General features: G+C 36.7%; 1 protein-coding gene across 1 annotated transcript in view; it reads left to right on the forward strand.

The window, feature by feature from the left end:
- The first annotated feature begins 149 nt into the window (after positions 1-149).
- LOC134356250 (AFG3-like protein 2) overlaps positions 150-22,626 on the forward strand; it is a 57,452-nt gene continuing 34,975 nt past the window's right edge. Inside the window, exons 1-7 of the mRNA XM_063067054.1 lie at positions 150-469; positions 2,439-2,523; positions 3,052-3,114; positions 3,718-3,821; positions 4,986-5,135; positions 8,286-8,357; positions 9,703-9,827. Coding sequence (XP_062923124.1) covers positions 368-469; positions 2,439-2,523; positions 3,052-3,114; positions 3,718-3,821; positions 4,986-5,135; positions 8,286-8,357; positions 9,703-9,827 — 701 coding nt within the window. The 5' untranslated portion in view covers positions 150-367. The remainder of the gene's footprint in view (positions 470-2,438; positions 2,524-3,051; positions 3,115-3,717; positions 3,822-4,985; positions 5,136-8,285; positions 8,358-9,702; positions 9,828-22,626) is intronic.

Genomic DNA, 22,626 nt, shown 5'->3' on the forward strand with positions numbered 1-22,626 from the left:
TGAAACCAAAAGCAAAAAGCTGGCAGCACCTGCCTGCCTGTATTAGTGGGGATTGAGTTTTCTTTATTTTTGTTTTAATAATTACTGTAGCTGGTCGCGGAACAAACTGCACCCGGATGGTTTTCCACTCGGAAGGAATTAACGGAAGGGCGTGAAGTTCATTTCAGGAGACTCGTCTTTTCTCGTGTTTCGAACTGTTTAAAGTATAATTTCTGTAGGAGGAGGGACTGGGCACGGGGGGCATTTTTTTCTGTAGAAGTGAATGTTATTTAAATTCTGCTGTGCATTTTGGAGTAAGGTCGAGTGCTGCAAAGAGAGAGGAACGGGTTGCGTAAGAAGAGTTGCGGCCTGACGTTCCGCTGGCACCATGGCGCTCGCGTTGAGGCTGTTGGCAGGGTGGCCGGGTGCCCTTGCCCGGGCCCGCGCATCGTGGCCCCGAGTCTGGCCGGGACAGCGGGTCTGCTGGCGGGTAAGAAGGGGCTCAGGATGTTTAACCTGCAGATCTTTTTCGCGAGCTCGGGCAGACTGTTGACCTGTTACACATCTCAAACTCCCGGTCTTTAAACCACCTATTTTGATAAAGCGTCTTCATTCAGCTGTTATAATTTTATCACGATCTCCACGGTAGCTTTATCTATTAACATCCTGTTACCAGATAATAGCACAGTTAGTATCATTAGGTAACAAAACGATTGGTCAAGAAAGATTTTAAAGAAGTGGCCGTCCACGGGATGGGAGGGTTGGTACATGACGCAAGAGCTTTTTCAGAAAGGTAAAGCCACTTGGCTGGAATGTTTGAAGTTGGAGATAATCAGTGGGCCAAAATCAGAGGAGTGCTGTCTTCTGGCAAAGTTATATGTATTGGAAGATAATGTCAAGAACATGGAATTGGGTTTGAGAACAAAATTACGATGGCTTTGGTCTCATCAATATTTAGTTGGAACCAATTTCTATTCAACAGGTATTGAACTTTAAACAGTATAATGAATCAAGCTTTGTGGGTTTTAAAACTAGTGATGGTGAAGTAGAAACACACATGTTGGAGGAACTCACCAGGTGCCATACGGCATTTTGTATATTTTGCTTGGATTTCCAGCATCTGTAGATTTTCTCTTGTTGATGGTGCTAATGTTTGAGATCTGGCAACGTTTGAGATGACGTTGCAAGGAGCCTAGGGATAGTTTATTTGGGGATTTTTGATCAGATTGGGGGTAATGGAATGGGGACCTGAAGTGAAACTATTGTATGCCTAGGACTTCACTGATAAAAACAGGATTAGGTGGAAGCACCAACTGAATCACAAAAGGAGAGCTGTTAAAATCAATCACAATAGTGACTTGGAAACACATCGCCATTCATTCATTGTTGCTGGGTCAAAATCATGGAATTCCCTCCCTAACAGTACCATGGGTGTACCTACACCTCAAGGACAGTAGCGGTTCAAGAAGGCAGCTCAACACCACCTTCTCAGGGGCAACTAGGGAGGGGCAATAAATGCTGGCTTAGCTGGCAACACCCACGTCCTGTAAATGAATAAATTAAAAAAAACAGTGGTTGCGGACAGAGGGAAGAAACAGCTTAGCAGAGGCATTGCTTACAGCAGCATAGGTTATCATTTTTGACATTTATGAGATCTGTTTCAGGGTTGAAATCCTATCTGAGTGGTTTCAAATATCAAATCATTCTACAGAGATTTTATATAGCAATGGCTTGTACAGATGAAGAAATGAGTAGTTTGGGGGTAAGGGTGGCTTTTTGCAGATTTTGAGCGTGGAAGGCAGTGTCCAAGTGGAATTTGTCATTAATAATATCAACTAATAGGTGGGTCTGGAAGTGAAGTTAGTTGGTCAGCAGTTTCATGAGTACAAGATTGAAAGAACAAGAAATGTGAGTGATGGACAAAATGAGTTCAGAAGTGGACTTGATGGGATAGATAGAAACTTTCAAGTAAATAATCAGATTTAAACTTTAAATTTTTGGATACATTGAAAGAATAGCTTATGTATTAGATGTAATTGATTCAGTATTATTAATCAGGGAAACAGTTAAATTATTTTGCGTTCGACCTGGTGGTGTTTGGAGTTAATATTATTTTTTAAAGTGAGTTTCTCCTTTTCTGTCTGTTTTAATGGGATTTTTAAGCATACTGTAAATCAAGAATGCTAGAAACAAAGATTGTACAGCACATCGCCCACTACAGTTTTTGTTTTGTCTTGCAGATGCTGGCTAATTAAATATATGTTGGGCATTGATTAGTGTTGGATAATTTTAAGTGTTTTAAGAAATACAGCATTTAATTTAAAAAAATTCAAATCTTACTCTAATCAGGACTTCCCTTTGTCTGAGTTACATGTTTAATAATTCATTCAGAAAACTTATTCTTCAATGCCATGGGTAGAAATGTTCAAAGTTTAATTCTGATATTTTTCTGAATTCAGTTTATCAGACCCTGCATTGGGAGAAGTTCTGGATATCAAGACAATATGTCAACTTTTAGATTGCTCTGTTCAAAGCAGCCAAAAGGTAATGTGTAAATAAATCTCTTACATTTAAGACGCATGTAGATTTTTGCTTAGCAAGGGAATTCAGGATTATGTTGAAAAGCCAGGTAGGTGGAGCTGAGTTCACCGCCAGATCAGCCATGATTCTTTTGAATGGCAGAGCAGGCTCGACGGACTGGGTGACCTACTCCCTACTCGTGTTTCTTATAGTTTCTAGAAATGTTCGTTGACTTTTCTGGTACCCAGTGTAGCTTTGTCAGCACACTTGGTTCTTGAATGTATTTAGTGTTAAATGTAGCAATGCCTTCAACATTAGTATTTATAATAAGGGACCTGAATGTAAAAATGAAGCTTTCTGCTGTTTTCTACCTACTGCCTTGAACCCTAAAGGGCCAGCATGAGCCTAGAGGATCAATACTTTTTTTTTGGTCTATAATTTGTTTTAGCTTGTTGCTGGTAAAGGTTAATCAGTAGTATGAACTAATTTATTAAACAGAATTATCATAACCAATGTGAAAATTGAATTTTGATGTAACTATTTATTTCTTAGGTTTTGAGAAGTATTTCCCCAAGAATAGGCAGTCAGCAGAATCAAAAGCTGGTGACGAGAATGGTAAAATACCTTTTCTGTTGTGATTCTCAAACAGGATGTATCATATTGCCAGTACTCATGTTTCTAATTCTAGTATCATTCAGCTATTGACCATTGTTATGGCTAAATTTTTAATTACACTGTCTTTAAAATCTTTTATTATTCATACTCTGGATCTGAATTTTATTGGCAAGTCTGGTATTGATGCCTGTTCCTAGTTTCCCTAAAAATGTAAATAAGTGGCTTCAAAGAGCAGTTAACAACCGTGGTGTAGATGGAATAGCATAACCAATCCAAACAAGGATAGCAGGTTTATTTCATTATAAGATATTAATAAACCATTTATTTAACAGTCCTGAGAATTCATGATAACTTTTGCTGAATCCAGCTTTTTTCCCCTAAATAATACTTTAATATTGAGATAGATGCACTCCAAAATACCAATCAAAACACGATGTGCAGTATTTCTTGTTATTAGTTTATCCTATCAAATCTTCCTATCACTTACATTGTAGCATTTACCACTGTTTTACCAAGATTGAAAATGGAATGTTTTGTGCTAAGATATATCCCCCAATGTGCAGAATCAATGGTAATCTGAAAATATAATATCTTTACCTACAGCAAAGTCAAAGGAGTCTGGAGGAAGTACTGGAGGTGGACCAGGAGGCAGTAGTAAGAAAAGTGGGAAAAAAGGGCAATCCACATGGTGGAACCGAATACAGAAGGTTTGTTATATTGGCAACGATTTGGCTAATTAGTAGACTTCCAGGCTCAAGTATCATGGTCATCTGCTCTGAAATATAAAAGTAATCCTATTCTTCAGTCAGTAATTCAAACGGTAACAAGGGTAACTCAATTATGGTGCTAAACTTGCTGAACTAGAACCAGCTGTGAAATTATGGAGGACAGGCAGGTACAGTCTTTTCCCCAGGATAGGGGAGGCTAAAACTAGATTGGACAGGTTTAATATGAAAAGGAAAAGATTTAAGGGTCTTCTAAGAGGTAGGTGTTCACACAGGGTAGTAGATGTATTGAACAAGCTGCCTGGGAGATGATAGAAGCAGGTACAATTACAAAATGTTTAAAAACATTTTGATAGGTACACGGAAAGGAAAGCTGTGTGGTATTAGCCAAGACATACACCTTGGTTGAATTGTACAAACTGGGCTGAAGAGCCTGCTTCCATATGCATAACTCTTAAGAACCTACATGAAATGACATTAAGCAATGAAGTATTATGGTTTAAATCTTTCAGAGTTAAAGAATCATTTGGATGTCCATTTTGTTTCATTGTAAATGCAAGTCAGATGTTACTTTTGAGTATCTGAACTTGCATTGTTTTAAGTACATGAATGAAATCCAAAATGAGAAACAAGTATCAATAAACTCAACACACAAAGTGCTGGAGGAGCTCAGCAGGCTAGGCAGCACCCATGGGAAAAAAAATGCATTAGATGTGTCAGGCTGAAACCCTGCTGGATGGTTTCGACCTGAAATGTTGACTGTACTTTTTTCCACAGATGCTGCCTGGCCTGCTGAGTTCCTGCAGCATTTTGTGTGTGTTGCTTGGATTTCCAGCATCTGCAGAGTTTCTGTTGTTTGTGATGAATAAATTCAAACCTGATTAATCAAGTCACGCTAATAAAACACATTTGTTGAAGAGGAATGTTGTTTCGCAACATTGATCAAAGCATTTAAGCCTTGCTTGTAATTTGATATTCTGACTTCACTGGTTTTTGTTTGTTTAACAATATTATCTAACATTATAATTTCACTTATAATTAACTTAAATATTGTAGTGACTTGATTGCCATTGATTTCTTTGACAATAGTTGACTTCAGAAGAACAGAATAGATAACACATTATTAATTTTTAAACTGAATTCTAGGGAGATATTCCATGGGATGACAAGGAATTCCGGTATTTAGCTGTGGGGATGGCTGGACTTCTCTCTGGATTCATGTATTTCTACTACCGAGATCCAGGCAGGGAAATAACTTGGAAAGATTTTGTAAACTACTATTTGACACGAGGTATGGTAAGTAATTTTAAAATCTGCTTTCCACATTACACGAAGATCTTGACACCATGGTACCGTTCAGCTTCCATCTTCCAGCCCCTCCCTTTCTTTTGACTTATAATCAGCACATAATGAGCCATGCTGTGCACCCACTTGGATAAGCAGGTTCACCGGGAAGTGTATTTTTAGACAAGGGGGCAGCAGGGATCACTTTATGTAGTTGTTTGAGCTGAGAGGCACCTGAATGAATGCTTTTTCTGTCTTTAGAATTGTGTCCTCCTCAGATCAGGCAATATTTATTATTTCATATTATGGAAGTCAGCTCCTAGTACAGTTGTAGAATATGGCTTCTCACTTGGGGTTAAAATTTGTAAATCTTTTGGAGGCTGAATTTATGCAAGGAATCTTTACAAAGTTTTTCTGAATAGTTTTAATGTGTACAAAGTCAAAAATTTTGCCTGATGGAAATTGGTGATAGGATATAGCAAGAGGGTGATGGTGTCACAAACAAGTAGTGGATAATTGCATCTCCTGAACCCTGTCTTGGATGACAGGATTTGCTGCTATGCAAGCTGGCTTCCTCCTCTTCCCATTCTGATGATGGATCATTGACCTGGTATATTAACTGCTTCTTCCTCTGTGGATGCTGCCTGACCTGCTGATTATTTCCAGCTCTTTTTATTTTCATGTCAGGGAAGACTGTCTCTTTATCACTCTGGGGCACTCTTCTCAGAACTTAGAACTACAGCACAGTTGGCAGTGGCTCTTGGTTCAGCTCCATACTGTGCGTTGTTGTTTGAACTGTCAACTGATGCCAGTGAGAGCAGCGTGCCCCTACTCCTTCCAAAGATTTTAGAAAATGCAGTGATGACGACATCAGTTGCAAGTTATGACGTTGTAGATGTGGATTAGTTCCTAATTTTGAGCAAATATGAAGTCGCTTGTACCGCATCAATTTTGGGCAGCATATTGGCTGGTAGTGCTGTTAAGTTATATATTAGGTGGGACAGAGATGGAAGCAAAAGATTTGAGTGTGCTGGTAATCTTGCCTGCCACTGATGGTGCTGTCCCTGTGGTACAGGTTGTGTGCAAACGTCACTGCAGCAGGTGGAACAGATCTGTAAGCGGCTGATATGGAGCCTGCAGAGCCAATCACTGCAGTCATTGACAGGTAGGTGTGCCAGGCCCTACAAATATTTACCATTTCATCAAATTTTACAGCACAAAGGGAGGCTGTTACATCAGCTTTGCCTTGAAAAAGCATTCCTCCACCCCATCATCTCCCTTCCTCCATAGCATTTTAAATAAATTTGTGGATCTTATTATTTTACATAGAGACACCATGGTGGGTGATAGCACATTTGTCCTGTTGTTTCCTGATCTCCTTGGTCTGTATTCTTGTATCACCTTCTGTTTAGAATGTAGCATGTTGTATCTGGGATGCGTTGTAAAAAAAAAGTTAGCTTATCTAAGAACAAGGGCACGAGTTCAACAATATATTCCAAATAGATGCTGCAGTGCTGGCTGTGTAGTATGCATGCTTTTATTTTTATTGATGCTGAACAGAGCTCATCTTCCTTATGGATCATTATGATCTATAGAACAAAGAATTTATTGCAGCTTCTTTGTGATTTTGTTGTTCTTATGAAGTGAGCATTGCTTTGATGACAATTATGTTTAAAAAATACATTAAATGTTTAATAAACCATACATTTCTTGAAATCCTCAGATCAGACCATATCCATGCAGAAAAAAGAATTGGTTCCGATGAAAGTTTGTCTGCTGAAGCCTTAATTCTGTTTCTTTTTCCTCAGGTGCTGCCCAAACTGCTGAGGCTTTCCTGGCATTTTCTGTTTAATTTCCAATGTCTTTGCTTCAGATTGTAGTACACTTTGCTTTTATGTGAAATGTTACTAAAAACAGTGTTCATATATTCCACACTAAATGAATTAATGAAGAAAAAGCTATTTGCATATACAGTAACCGACATTAACTGAAATTTATAATTAAAATAACTCCATTTAGGTGAGGACATTTATCAGCTTCCCCTTTGATCTCTCATTTTAATGGTTAATGGAAAGAGGAATCTTTCTCATTGGGTTTTGATTCAGTTGTCTCATTAAAGGCTTCCATTGACATGCTGAAATCATGTATAATTAACTCCTGAAAATGAGTTGGGGTGATGGCTGTATATGTCTAAACAAGAAGTCCAGGTATGAATATAGTATGTGCTGTGTTGAACAGCTTGCATCTCAATTCTTCATCACCTGTGCTCACAAACCTATAACACCCAGGTAGAGAAACCTGCCTGCAGTCTACACTCGTATGTTAAAATTGACTACTTAGACTTAGATAAAGCCTGGCAGTCATTATCGCTAGTCCATACAGTATGAAATATAGCAAGCAACTTGGCTTTTGACGTCTGGTAACCTTAATCCTTGTCCTTGTGTTTCTTTTTTGAAAGTTTATCCTATTTGTGTTTTGAACTTAGAGGTTAGAAAAGGGCTAGAACATTTTTTATTGTGCCATTGCCTCTTTTAATGACAAACCTCAAATACCGTGGTAACATTGCTGGCTGAAACCTGTCATAATAGCAATGTGTTTATCACACTTTCCCTATTATATTAAGGATAATAATATGGCTAATACTTTCTTTGCCATGCTAGTAACTGCCTGATTACCTAAATGCACATACTTAATCTGTACTCTGTGATTCCTAGATGCATCAATTTAAATTGTTTTAAATTCCTTAAATTTAGGGAAAATTACATCGGACTGGAAAATAATAAATATTTTTTTCCAAAATAAAAGGAGACAAAGCTAGAAACTACAGGCCAGTTAGTCTAAAGTATTTCATTGGACAAATTTAGAGCCCATTACTAAAATCCTTGCAGTAACGCATTTTTAAAAAATTCAAGGTAATCAAGCAAACTCAAACAGCTTGGCACAATTTCTTTTCTGATGGTTTATGCAGGAACTTGGAACAGTTTGAAATCTAATTTGTAATCTGGTATTGTTGATTCTGACTTGTAGTTCAGAACTTCAGAACAGTCTCCAAAATGTTAAAGCATCCTGTGAACTTTAATTGTGATAATTTTCTTGTACTGATAAAACAGGCTTTTAAAAAATTATTGCTAGTGTTTTCAATTATTTTATTTCTTGTTGGAGGTTGATCGCTTAGAAGTTGTCAACAAGCAGTTTGTGCGAGTGATTTTCAACCCAGGAGCCAAAAGTGATGCTGTAAGTCAACTTAATTTGTTTTGTTCCTTCGACATTCACCAGGGCCCCAGTTCCTGTGCTCCCTTCAAAATTACAGGGTTTGCTGGAAAATCTGTTATACTATTTATTACTCATCTACAGAAAAAATAATGAATATTGAGGCATTTATAGGGCTAACATCCGATGGATTGGAAAATCTATGCTATAGTATTACCAGTGTCCCTAGTATGCCAGGTTAATGGAGTTTTATTATATGTGGTAAATTAAAACTGGTTGCTTATTTGACATACTGATTAGTTTGCATTAGCCAATATAAGGAATACTGTTTCACTGGGGATTTCAAGCATATTTTCCTCAATTATTCCTGCTTTAGGATGTCCTGAAATACAGAATGTGCTGAAAGTTTCCTTAACAAAGTGTAATGTCTCCACCAAACCTCTGGCTCACTCAGTGGAAGAGCGTATTCAGGATAGTACTGAAAGTTGAATCTGTGCATGTAACCCTTGCCCACAGCAGGAGGTGCTTGTAACCTCACAAGCTACCCACTTAAAGTGTGCCATGTGTGGAAAACGCAGCAGTTCACACATTGGTTCATAGCCATCTCAGAACCACAAAATTGGAATGAAAGCAAGCCATACTCAAGCCAACACTTGAGGGATAACCTAAGAAAGAAAGTAAAAGAAATGTATCCATTGGGAACCAACTTGATGCTGTCAAAAGTTAATTTTCTACAAAACACTGATCTGGTTTCAATTGATTTAAATCTCAACTCAAAGAACAATGTGTAAAATGGCTGTTTCTCAGTCTCCTCAAATCCTGTGTGCATGTTTGTGTTCACTTTCTGAAGCATTGAGTTGATGTGCACTTGTCAAAAAAAAAAGGAATTTTGCAGTTGGAAGCAAACTTACTGCATGGCAAAAGGACCAAAAGTTATGTGGAGGTGAGAGAGAGTTCATACAGCTAGTGGTTGGTCTTTTGAATGCACTGTTACAGTTACAGGTTAGTACTAGAAGCAGTATATCATTCAAAAGGGAGCTGGGAAAAACGCAGAGGCAAGGAAAGTGTTACAGTATTAAGGCTAGGTAGATGTGTTTTGTGCAGAGCTAGTACAGACATTACAGGCTAAATGTGCAGTGCTCTAACCATTTTGTAGTTGTTCTGAAAAGAGCACCTTTTCTGAATTTGGCTTTTTCTATCATTATAGAAAGTTTATCACATTAAAAGAATGGAGTGAAATTGATGGATGTTGAAACAGAAAAGTAACTTCTTTCAAGTAAAAGTTCATCAAATTACCAAACCTGGTGCAAGACATAAGAATCTGTTACTGAAATGTTTACTAATATGATGTTCTGTCCCCTGTTATCAGAGCTATGTATGGTTTAACATCGGAAGCGTGGATACATTCGAGCGCAATTTGGAAACTGTGCAGCAGGAGATTGGAATAGAACCAGCAAACCGTGTTGCTGTGGTGTATAACACAGAAAGCGATGGGTGAGCAGGAAACTGAACATGTATTTGTGCTGTGGGCTTTGAAGATGCATACACATGGACTCTACAAATATCTCTGCTTTTTGTTTAGCAAATAGCAATAATACCAACTGGATTTGCAGGAGGTAGTAAGCTTGCTGGGCTCATACTTTTAGAAGAGTAGCTTCAGAAGTAATGTCCTACAGTAATAGGGTCACCACTTGCATAGAAATTATTATTTCCTTTGCTTTTTGCCTGTTAGGTCCATAACAAAACCAATCCCTGAAAGTACAATGACAATTCTAGTTTTTAAAAAAAAAGTTAACATAAACTAGTCAACCTAAAGGACATTAATAATGTTTTTGTTTGTTTTTCTTTAAAAGAAAGGAGGAGGGTAAGGTTTAATATTAAGGAGTAGGATGCTAGTTGTATAACATTTGAATTATATTCATTCCAACTGCATACTTTCATAATTAGGTGGGATTATCAAGTGGCACTTACTGATAAAGCTCGAGTAAAATTGCAGGCCAATAAATAGAAAGCATCTCAGTAAAATACAATGGTGACCATGAAACTAATGGATTGTTGTTTTTAAAAAAAAAAACTCTTTCCCTAGAAGTTGTTTGATATTTTTCTAGGGCCTGGAGGGTTCTAAGGATAAGGGGAGAAAATCTGGAACAGTGTATTGAATTTGGGTGATTAGCCATGATCGTATTAAATGAAAGGTCAGACTGCATGGGCAAAATATCCTACTTCTACTCCCATTCTTCACCATTTTTGTGTTGTTATTGCCCTTCAGAGAAATAACAGTGTTGTCTTCGATTAACTTGTATGTTACTCTTAAAACCATAATACAGCGATTGAATCTTCGCTGTCTTCTGGGACGCTCAGTTGTCTCCTCCGCATTCTGTGGGATAAATAGTGATGGAACTTCATATCACAAGACAACAGAGCAGAAGTAGGCCATTCAGCCCATCAAGTCTACTCTGCCACTCCACCATGAACTAAACTATTCTCCCATCTAGTTCCAATTTCCGGCTTTTTTCCCATATCCCTTGATACCCTGACTAATTAGATACCTATCAGTCTCCTCCTCAAACACCCTCAATGATTGGGCCTCCACAGCTGTATGTGGCAACGAATTCCATAAATCCATGCCCCTCTGGCTAAAAAATTTCTCCTCATCTCTATTTTAAATGGGTACCCTCTAATTCTAAGACTGTGGCCTCTTGTCCTGAACTCGTCCAGCAAGGGAAACAGCCCTTCCACATCTACTCTGTCCAACCCTTTCAACATTCGAAATGTTTCTATGAGGTCCCCTCTGATTCTTCTATACGTTAATGAATACAGTCCAAGGGTCGACAAACGCTCCTCATTGTTAGCCCCTGCATTCCAGGAATCATCCTGGTAAATCTTCTCTGAACTCTCTCCAACATCAGTACATCCCTTCTAAGATAGGGGGCCCAAAACTGCACACAGTATTTCAAATGAGGTCTCGCCAGTGCCCCATACAGCCTCATCAACACCTCCTTATTCTTATACACTATTGCTTTTGAAATGGATGCCAACATAGCATTCACTTTCCTTACTACCGATCCAAACTGGTGGTTAACCTTTAGGGTATCTTTCACGAGGACCCCCAAGTCCCTTTGCACTTCTGATTTTTGAATTTTCTCCCCATCTAAATAATAATCTGCTTGATTATTTCTTCTTCCAAAATGTACAGCTGTACATTTCTCTTTCTTTCTTTTTAAATCTTTTTATTGAATAAGTATACAAAAAGGTAAGCCATATAAACATTAATACAATGTTAAAGTATAATAAAATTCCAGAAGGTATCAATACCAAAAAAAATACTACAAACAATGTGATTTAAACATAAGAAACCAAGATAACATAATAGTATACTAAATTTTATATATATCAATGGAAAAAAAGAAAAAAAAAACCCCAAAAAAAACCCACCGTGCAATTAACTAAAACCAAAGCAAAGCAATGGGCTAACTTGAAACCAAACAGAGTTAAACTTAAAATCACGTCCTCAATCCCGACCTCCATTAAAAACAGTGGAAAAAAAAACAAGAAGGGTATATATTACATTAAATGAAAATATCGAATAAAAGGTCCCCAAATCTGTTCAAATTTAAATGAAGAATCATAAAGGTTACTTCTAATTTTCTCCAGATTCAAACATAAAATCGTCTGAGAGAACCAAAAAAAGGTAGTTGGAGCATTAAGCTCTTTCCAATGTTGTAAAATACATCTTTTCGCCATTAAAGTAAGAAATGCAATCATTCTACGGGCTGAAGGGGAAAGATTACTAGAAATTTTAGGTAGTCCAAAGATAGCAGTAATAGGGTGAGGAGAGATATCTATATTTAATACCTTAGAAATAATATTAAAAATATCTCTCCAAAAAGTTTCCAAAGTAGGGCAAGACCAAAACATATGAGTTAAAGAGGCTATCTGCCCCGAACATCTATCACAAAAAGGATTAATATGCGAGTAAAAACGCGCTAACTTATCTTTGGACATATGTGCTCTATGAACCACTTTAAATTGAATTAGGGAATGTTTAGCACAAATAGAGGAAGTATTAACTAATTGTAAAATCTGCCCCCAATCATCCACAGAAATGGTAAGCCCCAATTCCTGTTCCCAATCTACCCTAATCTTATCAAATGGAGCTTTCCTAAGTTTCATAATAATATTATAAATCATAGCCGATGCACCTTTCTGACATGGATTGAGGTTAATTATCGAATCTAAAATATATGTAGGAGGAAGCATTGGAAAGGAAGAAAGTATAGTACTTAGGAAATTTCTAACTTGTAAATATCTAAAAAAATGTATTCTTGATAAGTTATATTTATTAGATAATTGTTCAAAAGACATAAGGGAACCATCTAAAAATAAATCCAAAAACCGTAAAATACCCTTAGTCTTCCAAGTTTGAAAAGCGCGATCCGTAAAAGAGGGAGGAAAAAATATGTTACCTAAAATAGGAATCGCTAACCCGAATTAATTAAGATCAAAAAATTTTCTGAATTGAAACCAAATGCGCAAAGCATATTTAACTATCGGGTTAGAGACCTGCTTAAGGCGTTTCGAATCAAAAGGGAGAGAGGAGCCTAAAATAGAGCCAAGTGTATAACCCTGAACAGATTGTAGTTCCAATGCTACCCATTTAGGAATAGATAGTATGTCCTGATCAAGTAACCAAAATTTCATATGTCGAATATTAATAGCCCAATAATAGAATCTAAAGTTAGGTAATGCTAAACCTCCATCTCTCTTAGCTTTCTGTAAATGTATTTTACCCAGTCTCGGATTCTTATTCTGCCAAATAAATGAAGAAATTTTAGAGTCAACTTTATCAAAGAAAGATTTTGGAACAAAAATTGGTAATGCCTGAAACACATATAAAAATTTTGGCAAAAAAAAACATCTTAACTGCATTAATACGACCAATCAAAGTTAAATATAAGGGAAACCATTTAGATGAAAGTTGAGTAATATGGTCTATTAATGGTAAAAAGTTAATCTTAAATAAATCTTTATATTTACAAGTAATTTTAATCCCAAGATAAGAAAAATAATTATCAATCAATTTAAATGGAAATTTATAATATAAGGGAAGATGTTTATTAATCGGAAAGAGTTCACTCTTACTAAGATTTAATTTATAACCTGAAAAAAAACCAAATTGTGCTAATAACTAAAACAGCAGGAATGGATTTCTCAGGATTAGAAATATATAAAAGTAAATCATCAGCATAGAGTGATAATTTATGGGACTTTAATCCCCGAGTTATCCCAGTAATATTTGAAGATTCTCGAATGGCAATTGCAAGAGGTTCTAATGCAATATCAAATAATAGGGGACTAAGAGGACAGCCTTGTCGAGTACCTCGAAAGAGAGGAAAAAAAGGTGAGTTTAAAGAGTTAGTACGAACCGAGGCTACAGGGGAATGATATAACAGTTTAATCCAGGATACAAATTTCAAGCTAAAATTAAACATTTCAAGCACCTTAAATAAATAAGGCCATTCTACTCTATCAAAAGCTTTCTCGGCATCTAAAGAAATAACACACTCAGGAACATTTTGTGAGGGAGTATAAACGATATTTAACAATGTACGAATATTATAAAAAGAGTAACGACCTTTAATAAAACCCGTTTGGTCTTCCGAAATAATAGAAGGAAGTACTTTTTCTAGTCTATTTGCTAATAACTTAGAAAAAACTTTAGAATCAACATTTAATAAAGATATTGGTCTATAAGATGCACATTGAGCAGGGTCTTTATCCTTCTTTAGTATTAAAGAAATTGACGCTCTATTAAAAGATTCAGGAAGTTTACCAAGTTTCAGAGAAGCCTCAAAAACCCTACAGAGCCAAGGGATCAATAAAGAAGCAAAACATTTATAAAATTCAACGGTAAACCCATCCGGGCCAGGAGCTTTCCCCAGATTCATAGAAAAAATAACATTCTTAATCTCATCCATAGTAATGGAGTAATCTAATAAAGAAGACATATCCTGTGAAATCTGAGGGAAGTCTAACTTATCTAAAAAATCATTCATATATTTAGAATCTCGAGGAGACTCTGATTGATATAAAGAAGAATAAAAATCACAAAAGGTTTGATTAATCCCCACATAATCCAGTATCAATCGATCATTTTGGTTATAAATCTGATTGATTTGAGATTTAACATAATTAGATTTCAATTGATTAGCCAGCAGCTTGCCAATTTTGTCACTGTGAACATAAAATTCACTTCTTGTTTTCTTTAATTGGTTTACAATCGAGGACGAGAGTAGTAAACTATGTTCCATTTGAAGTTCAGTTCTTTGTTTGTATAACTCCTCAGAAGGAGCCATAACATATTTCTTATCAATTTCTTTAATCTTGTCCACAATTGCCATCTCCTCCTGCTTCTGTTTCTTCCTCAAAGCAGCAGAATACGAAATAATCTGACCACGAATATAGGCTTTAAAAGTGTCCCAAAGAGTGTTAACCGAAATATCCTCTGTATGATTAATTGTAAAAAAAAGCTCAATCTGTTCATTCATAAAGTTAACAAAGTCCGAGTCCTGAAGCAACAGCGAATTAAAACGCCATTGTCTATTATTTTGTATATTGGCCATAACTTTAATAGAAAGCTTAAGTGGAGCATGATCCGAAATGGTTATAGAATCATAATCACATTTGATCACTGAAGGAATAAGACGAGAATCAATAAAAAAAAATCAATTCTTGAATAGGAATGATGAACATGTGAAAAGAAGGAAAAATCTTTTTTCCTGAGGATGCAGAAAACGCCAAATGTCCGTCGACCCAGAATCAGAAAGGAAAAAGTTAATCAAATTTGCAGATTTATTAGGTAAGGTCCGTAAAGGAGCCGAATGGTCCAAAGCTGGAGACAAACAGGTATTAAGATCTCCGCCCCAGATCAATGAAAACTCGTTCAAATTCGGAAACTGATTAAACAATGATTTATAAAATTCCGGACAATCCATATTAGGAGCATAAACATTAACCAAAACTACTTTTTTATTAAATAGTAAACCACTAACCAATAAAAATCTACCATTCGGATCAGAAATAATATCCTGTTGTATAAAAGTAACTGAGGAATCTATAAAAATAGAGACGCCTCGAATCTTAGCATTGGAGTTCGAATGAAACTGTTGGCCCTTCCAGAATTTAAAAAAACGTAGTCTGTCCCCCCTCCGTACATGGGTCTCTTGTAAAAATAAAATTTGTGCTTTAAGTCTCCGGAACACTTTAAAAACTTTTTTCCTTTTAATAGGATGATTAAGACCATTAGTATTCCAGGAGACAAAATTAATAATAGACTCCATAAATCCTAAAGTCAACCCACAGCGAAGAGGATTGACGATAGGCTCGACCCACGAACCCGGAGAGGAAACAGAACATACAAAAGATACCGGGAAAAAGGACGCAACCAATACTTCAATAATGTATATAGCCCAAAGAGAAAAAAACTAAAACGTGAAGCCCCTCCTGCCACCCCGCCCCAAGACCCCAAGGCAAAATCTAAAGCAGACCCGCCGGAAAGAAGCAAGCGCTAAAACTACCCCCATGACTTCCGGTATACGCTCCCTAAAAAAAGGTATAAATATGAAAAAGATCAGCTAATTGTAAAACAGTAAAAAAGTAAAAAAAAAGGTAGCTCAATTAAAATACACACACAACAGAACAAAAGCCAGAAAATATATATTAAAAAAAACCACAATAAACCCCAAACCCATGAATAAACACAACAAAACAACAAGAAAAAATAAGATTATTGACATAAACTAGTTATAAAAAGCAAAACAAAATAAAATTTAAAAAAAACTACAAAATTTAAGGCCACACAGGAAATACGTAAGATGACAAAAAGGAAGTAACCACCCAGAATCCCCTGGGAAAAGAAAGAAATGACGCAGTTAAAAAGAAAGTTTAGCAACCATATTAAGAAATCAAAAATAAACTTTTCTGCCCAAATTGGGCACGAAAAAGTTAAAACCAACCAATTCACAGCCTCCGATCAACGGAGATAATTAAAAAAAATAGCAATTAAAATGTTGAAGGTGAAAATTGATCCAGATAACTCTGGGCATCCGATGGAGAATCAAAAAAACGAAGGGCTCCATCTGACATGCGAATCCTTAGACGTGCAGGGTACAGCAGCGCTGGTCTTAAATCCATCTTATAGAATTCCGACATCACAGATCTGTAGCGAACCCGTTGGTCCCAGATTGGTTTACTGAAATCTTCCACGAATCGGAACTTAAGATCTGAAAAATCAATGAAACCTTTAGATCGAGCGAATCGAAACAGTCTCTCTTTGTCTTGAAAGTAATGAAAACGTAAAATAACATGCCTAGGTCTATCTGACCTAGACGAGTATGATGGGATTCTGTGAACACGATCCAGTAGCGGTGGTTGGTCAGGAAATACAGTAGGGAATGCATCTTTTAAAAGTTGAGAAAAAAACTTCATGGGGTTGTTAGATTCAACAGCTTCACGCACCCCAATCATTCGTAAATTCTGCCGTCGCATTCTAGATTCCAAGTCAGAGTTTTTAAAAGACAGAAAGTCAAGTTTCTTCTTCATTACATTAATTGTTTCTTCGATTTTCCCCATCTTAAGCTCACTTTGTTGCGCGGATTTTTGAAGATCAGATATAGCCGACTGATGTTCCGCAATAGATGTTTGCATCTTATCAATTGAATCGGCAATTTTCTGGAGATTAATTGAGATTTCCGTATGAATCAGGTCCTTAACAGAGTCTGCAATTTCCGTACGAATCATCTCCCTAACAGAGGTTGAAATTTCCCTCTGAATTAGCTCCGATATAGCTTTCAAAGTCACCGGTGATTCAGTCGGAGGGAAATCCATACCTTTCGGTTTAACCGGAGGTTTACCATCCTTGCCGTTTTTCCCGTTCTTAGACATAGCAGATCTAAGTTTCATCCAGTTATCGGAGAGTTCAATTTAATTCAAAGTATTGTAAGAGTTGATGCCTTAATGGTTAATTAAAGTATAGCTGATCATAGAGAAAAAAACTCAGAGGTAATGGAGCGAGTCAAGAACGCGACTTCACTCCATGAGCGCTACCGGAAGTCCTCCAGCTGTACATTTCTCAACATTGTATCTCATCTGCCATTTCTTTGCCCGCTCTCCTAAACTGACCAAGTCTCTCTGCAACCTTTCCGTTTCTTCAACACTTCCTGCTCCTCTACCTACCTTGGTGTCATCCGCAAACTTAGCCACAAAACCATTTAATCCATAATCTAAATCATCAATATACATTGTAAAAAGAAGCGGCTCCAACACTGACCCCTGCGGAACACCACTAGTAACTGGCAACCAATCAGAATAGGATCCCTTTATTCCCACCCTTTGCTTTCTGCCTATCAGCCAATGCTTCACCCGTTCCAATATCTTTCCTGTAATTCCATGGGCATTCATCTTATTAAGCAGCCTCTTATGCGGCACCTTATTGAAGGTCTCTTGAAAATCCAAATACACAAGATCCACAGCCTCTCCCTTGTCAATCTTATTCGAGATTACCTCAAAAAATTCCAATAGGTTGGTAAGGCAGGATCTTCCCTTCATGAAACCTTGCTGGCTTGGGCCCATCTTGTCATGCACCTCGAAGTATTTCGTAACCTCGTCCTTGAGGATCAACTCCCAATAACTTTCCAACTACCGATGTCAGACTAATAGGTCTGTAATTTTCTTTTTGCTGCCTCCCTCCTTTCTTAAACAGTGGAACTACACTTACGACCTACCAGTCCTCCGGAACCATGCCAGAGTCTAATGATTCCTGGAAGATCCATTTCAAATTCCTCCACAATCTTCAAAGCCACCTCCTTCAGAACTCGTGGGTGCACCTCATCCGGCCCGGGAGACTTATCTATTCTTAGTCCATTTAGCTTTCCAAGCACTTTCTCTCTAGTAATCTTGACTGTACCTAATTCTATTCCCTGAGATCTCTGACTATCAGGTATGTTGCTAATGTCTTCCACTGTGAAGACTGATGCAAAATACTCATTTAGTTCCTCTGCCATCTCTTTGTTACCCATTTTAATTTCTCCAGCGTCAATTTCAATCCGTCCTATATCTACCCATGTCACTCTTTTACTCTTCATCTATTTAAAAAAACTTAGTATTCCTTTTTATATTAATTGCCAACTTCCTTTCATAATTCATCTTTTCTTTCCTAATGACTTTCTTATTTTCCTTCTGTAAGTTTTTAAAAGTCGTCCAGTCCTCAGTTTTCCCACTAATTTTTGCTTCCTTGTACGCCGTCTCTTTTGCCTTTATTTTAGCCTTAACCTCTCTCGTTAGCCACATTTGTGCCATTTTTCCATTCATGATTTTCTTTTTTCTTGGAATATATTTTTCCTGCACTTTCCTTATTTCTTGTAGGAATTTCATCGAATTCTGCTCTACCGTCCCTCCGTCTAGCTTACTTTTCCAATCGACTTGGGCCAGTTCCTCTCTCATACCACTGTAATTTCCTTTGTTCCACTGAAATATCGATACACCTGATACCAGCTTCTCCTTTTCTTTTTTTTTAATTTTATTTTTATTTGGATAAGGAATTCACAAATATCATGTACTTTTTTCACACATATAACCTTTTCCTTTTTTTTATATGTATAAAACTATAATTATTTATACATTCTTAAGTACACATTGAGATGATGTAAAAGGAAATTAGACCCTTAAATAGATAATTATGTACTGTGGTAATTCTAATCTATTAGGCTAAGTAATGGTATTAGTTATTAAGAAAAATGATAATAATAGTTTCCATATAACTCTTCTGGACCATTTCCACTGGTCCAAAATGTTGTATATAAGCCTATGTAACAACCATTGTAGGTGTTTATATCCTAATTTGTTCATGCTTGCTCCTGCCCGCAGACATAATTGTCCAATCCCTATGTACTTATTTACTTAATTTTTTCATTTTTTATTCCTTTCCCAAATCTTTCCCTTTACTTGTGTTAATTCTCTATTTTCCAAAAGAAAACAAAAAAAAAGACATTTAGACTAGGGGTGCTTATGTTAGCAATATTACTGTGTTGATGAGAAGAGCAGTATAAATCATTAGGAGAGTCATCTAAAGTCTGCTTGCATTGGGGTTATATATTCAATCCATTTATTCCAGATTTGATAAAATTTTTCTTTTTGAATTCTCAGGGAGTAAGTCAACTTTTCCATTTTAAATATTTCCAAGATAATTTCGTGCCAATCTTCTAATGTAGGTGGTATTGGATTTAGCCACTTTCTAGTGATTGATTTCTTACTTGCCGCTAAGAGGGCCTGCAGCAACTTTATATCTTCCTTCTGTTCAAGAAACAATACATGCCCCAAATAGAGTGTCTCAAAGTTCAGAGGTATCTGGGACCTAAGTACCTTAACTAATGTTCTATGAATACCTTCCCAATATAGACTTAATTTAGGGCAATTCCAGAAAATATGAAAATGATTTGCCTCCTTGGAGCCACACCTTCTCCAACACGTCACGTTTGTATCTTTATATTTTTCCTGATATGGGGTCTTGAAGTATCTTATAATGTTTTTCCAACAATGTTCTCTCCAAGTCAAAGAATTAGTCGAGGACCATTGAAAGCTGCAGATTTTCCCCCAAGCGTCCTCTGAAAGTACCAACCCCGCTTCTTTCTCCCACTTCTCTTTATTATACAGTGTATTTACATTTTTAGCATGGGAGAGTGCATTATATAATCGAGAAACTGATTTACTAGGTATTGAACTGCAAGCCGAATTCAGAATCTTGAAAAATTCTAATTCTACAGTTGATAGGTCTGTATATCTACAACTCTGGTTAACATAGTTTCATACTTGAAGGTACCTAAAAAAGTCATTATGTTCTAGGCCATGTTTGTCCTGCAGGATTTGGAAACTTTGTAATACTCTTTTATCTATAAATGAGAGGTAGGTTGTAAGACCTTTCTTTATCCATAGCTCAAATCTTTTATCTCCTCTGTTGGGAAGGAATTCGGTATCATATGCACACCATCTAAAGAGTTTTAACATATTATTAATTCCACATGAATTAACCACCTTCTGCCATACTTTTAATGTAAGATTTATCCAATTGTTTTTAAATTTTTCCAACTGGGCCATCAATCCTTTGTCAGCTATTGAGGCCTGTAGAGGAAAACTGTCAACCAATCCAAATTCTATTTCCTTCCATCTAGCCTTATATTCCCTATTACACCAATATAACAGAGGGGTTATCTGTGAGGCATAAAAATAATTTCTCAGGCAAGGAAGAACCATACCTCCTCCTTCCTTCCCTAACTGTAAGGTGTTACATCGAATTCTAGGTTTCTTTCCTTGCCAAATGAAGCAGGAAATCCATTTGTCCCATTCCCTGAATTGATTATCATCCACCTCCACTGGTAAAGTACGGAAAAGATACAATAACCGAGGAAGAATATTCATTTTTATAGTATTTATCCTTGAATTTAAACTTAAAAAGGGGATAAGATTCCATCTATGCATATCTGCTTTTATCTCTGAGATTAATGGCCCATAATTTACCTGTGACAGTGTTGAAAGATCCTTCGGCAGGGTTATTCCTAAATATTTTAATGATTTAGCTTCCCACTTAAGATCGTATGTATCCTGCAATTTTTTGGATGGTGTATAATTTAGGGACATAACCTGCGTTTTCTTTACATTTATTTTATAACCTGATATTTTCCCAAAGTCATCCAACAGTGTAAACAATCCTATAAATGATTTTTCTGGTTCACTCAGATAGACCAAAACATCATCTGCGAATAACGCCACTTTCTGTTCAATCCCTGCCACCTTGATACCTTTTACGATTTCGCTCTGTCTTGTTAGTTGGGCAAGCGGTTCAATATATAGCGCAAAAAGGAGAGGAGAAATTGGGCATCCCTGTCTAATGCCTCTCTCTAAGATGAAGGAGTCAGAGAGGTCCCCATTTATCTTAATTTGGGCTGTAGGGCTGTCATATAGAGTCTGAATTACTTTAATAAACTTTTCTTGAAAGCCGAATCTTCCTAACACTCTGTATAGGAATGCCCAACTAACCGAATCAAAAGCTTTCTCAGCGTCCAATCCTACTACCATTGTCTCTGTCTCGTTCTTATTAACCTGTTCTAATATGTGCAGAGTTCTCCTTAAGTTGTCCTGTGTTTGTCTTTGTTGAATAAATCCAGTCTGGTCTAAGTGGATTAGGCCAGGTAAAAGCTTTTCCAATCTGCGTGCTAATATAGATGTAAATAGTTTGTAATCTAAATTAAGAACACTAATTGGCCGATAATTGCCACATTCTAGTTTATCTTTACCCTCTTAAGGAATAACTGAAATAATCGCTTCTCTCCAGGAAGGTGGAGTTTCTCCTCTCTGCAAGATCCAATTAAAGGTGTTAAGTAGTAATGGGGCTAACTGTGTCTTCAGGGACTTGTACCACTCTGAGGTAAACCCATCAGAACCCGGGGACTTTCCAGCCTTTAACCTAGAGATGGCCACGTTCAGTTCTTTGACAGTTACTGGTTCTAATAAACTTTCATTTTGTAAATCTGTAAGTTTAGGTAGATCTAAAAAATTCAATACACTGTCTATATAGGGCTCATTGGGGGCCCGGGGTTGGGAGTACAGCTCTCGATAATATGTTTCAAAACTCTCTTGAATTTTCCCTATTGTACTCTCCACAAGCTTTGTCTTTGGATTCTTTATTTTATAAATTGTATTGTCTACTTGTTGTTTTCATAATTTATATGCTAATAATCTAGCTGATTTACCTCCTACTTCATAATTCTTTTGTCTTAGGTAAAGAAAATTTCTTTGAGTTTCCAACGTATAAACATCATCAATTTCACTTTGCAATTTCCTAATTTCCTGTTTTCAATTTGAATTACTTTTGTTGCTATCTACAACTTGAAGTTGTTTTAATTTTCCTTGAAGGTCTGCTAATTTTTGTGCATTGATTTTTTTCATGTGAGTGGTAATGGAAATAATTTTCCCTCTCAGTACAGCTTTCAATGTATCCCATAAGATCACTGGTGATGTTTCTCCTGTGTCATTAAGGTCTAGATATTCTTTGATTTCTCCCCTTAATCTCTCCATTACTTTCGGGTTATTGAGTATATGTGAGTTTAGCCTCCATAGTGTTTTCCTCATTTTCCTTTCCAGGATTAGAGACATAGAGACTGGGCTATGATCCGACAGATCAATTGTTGCAATATTACAGTTTTTTATCCTGAGTCTATCTGTATTAAAGATAAAGAAATAG

This window comes from Mobula hypostoma, chromosome 14 (assembly GCF_963921235.1).
Source record: "Mobula hypostoma chromosome 14, sMobHyp1.1, whole genome shotgun sequence".
NCBI lineage: Eukaryota > Metazoa > Chordata > Chondrichthyes > Myliobatiformes > Myliobatidae > Mobula > Mobula hypostoma.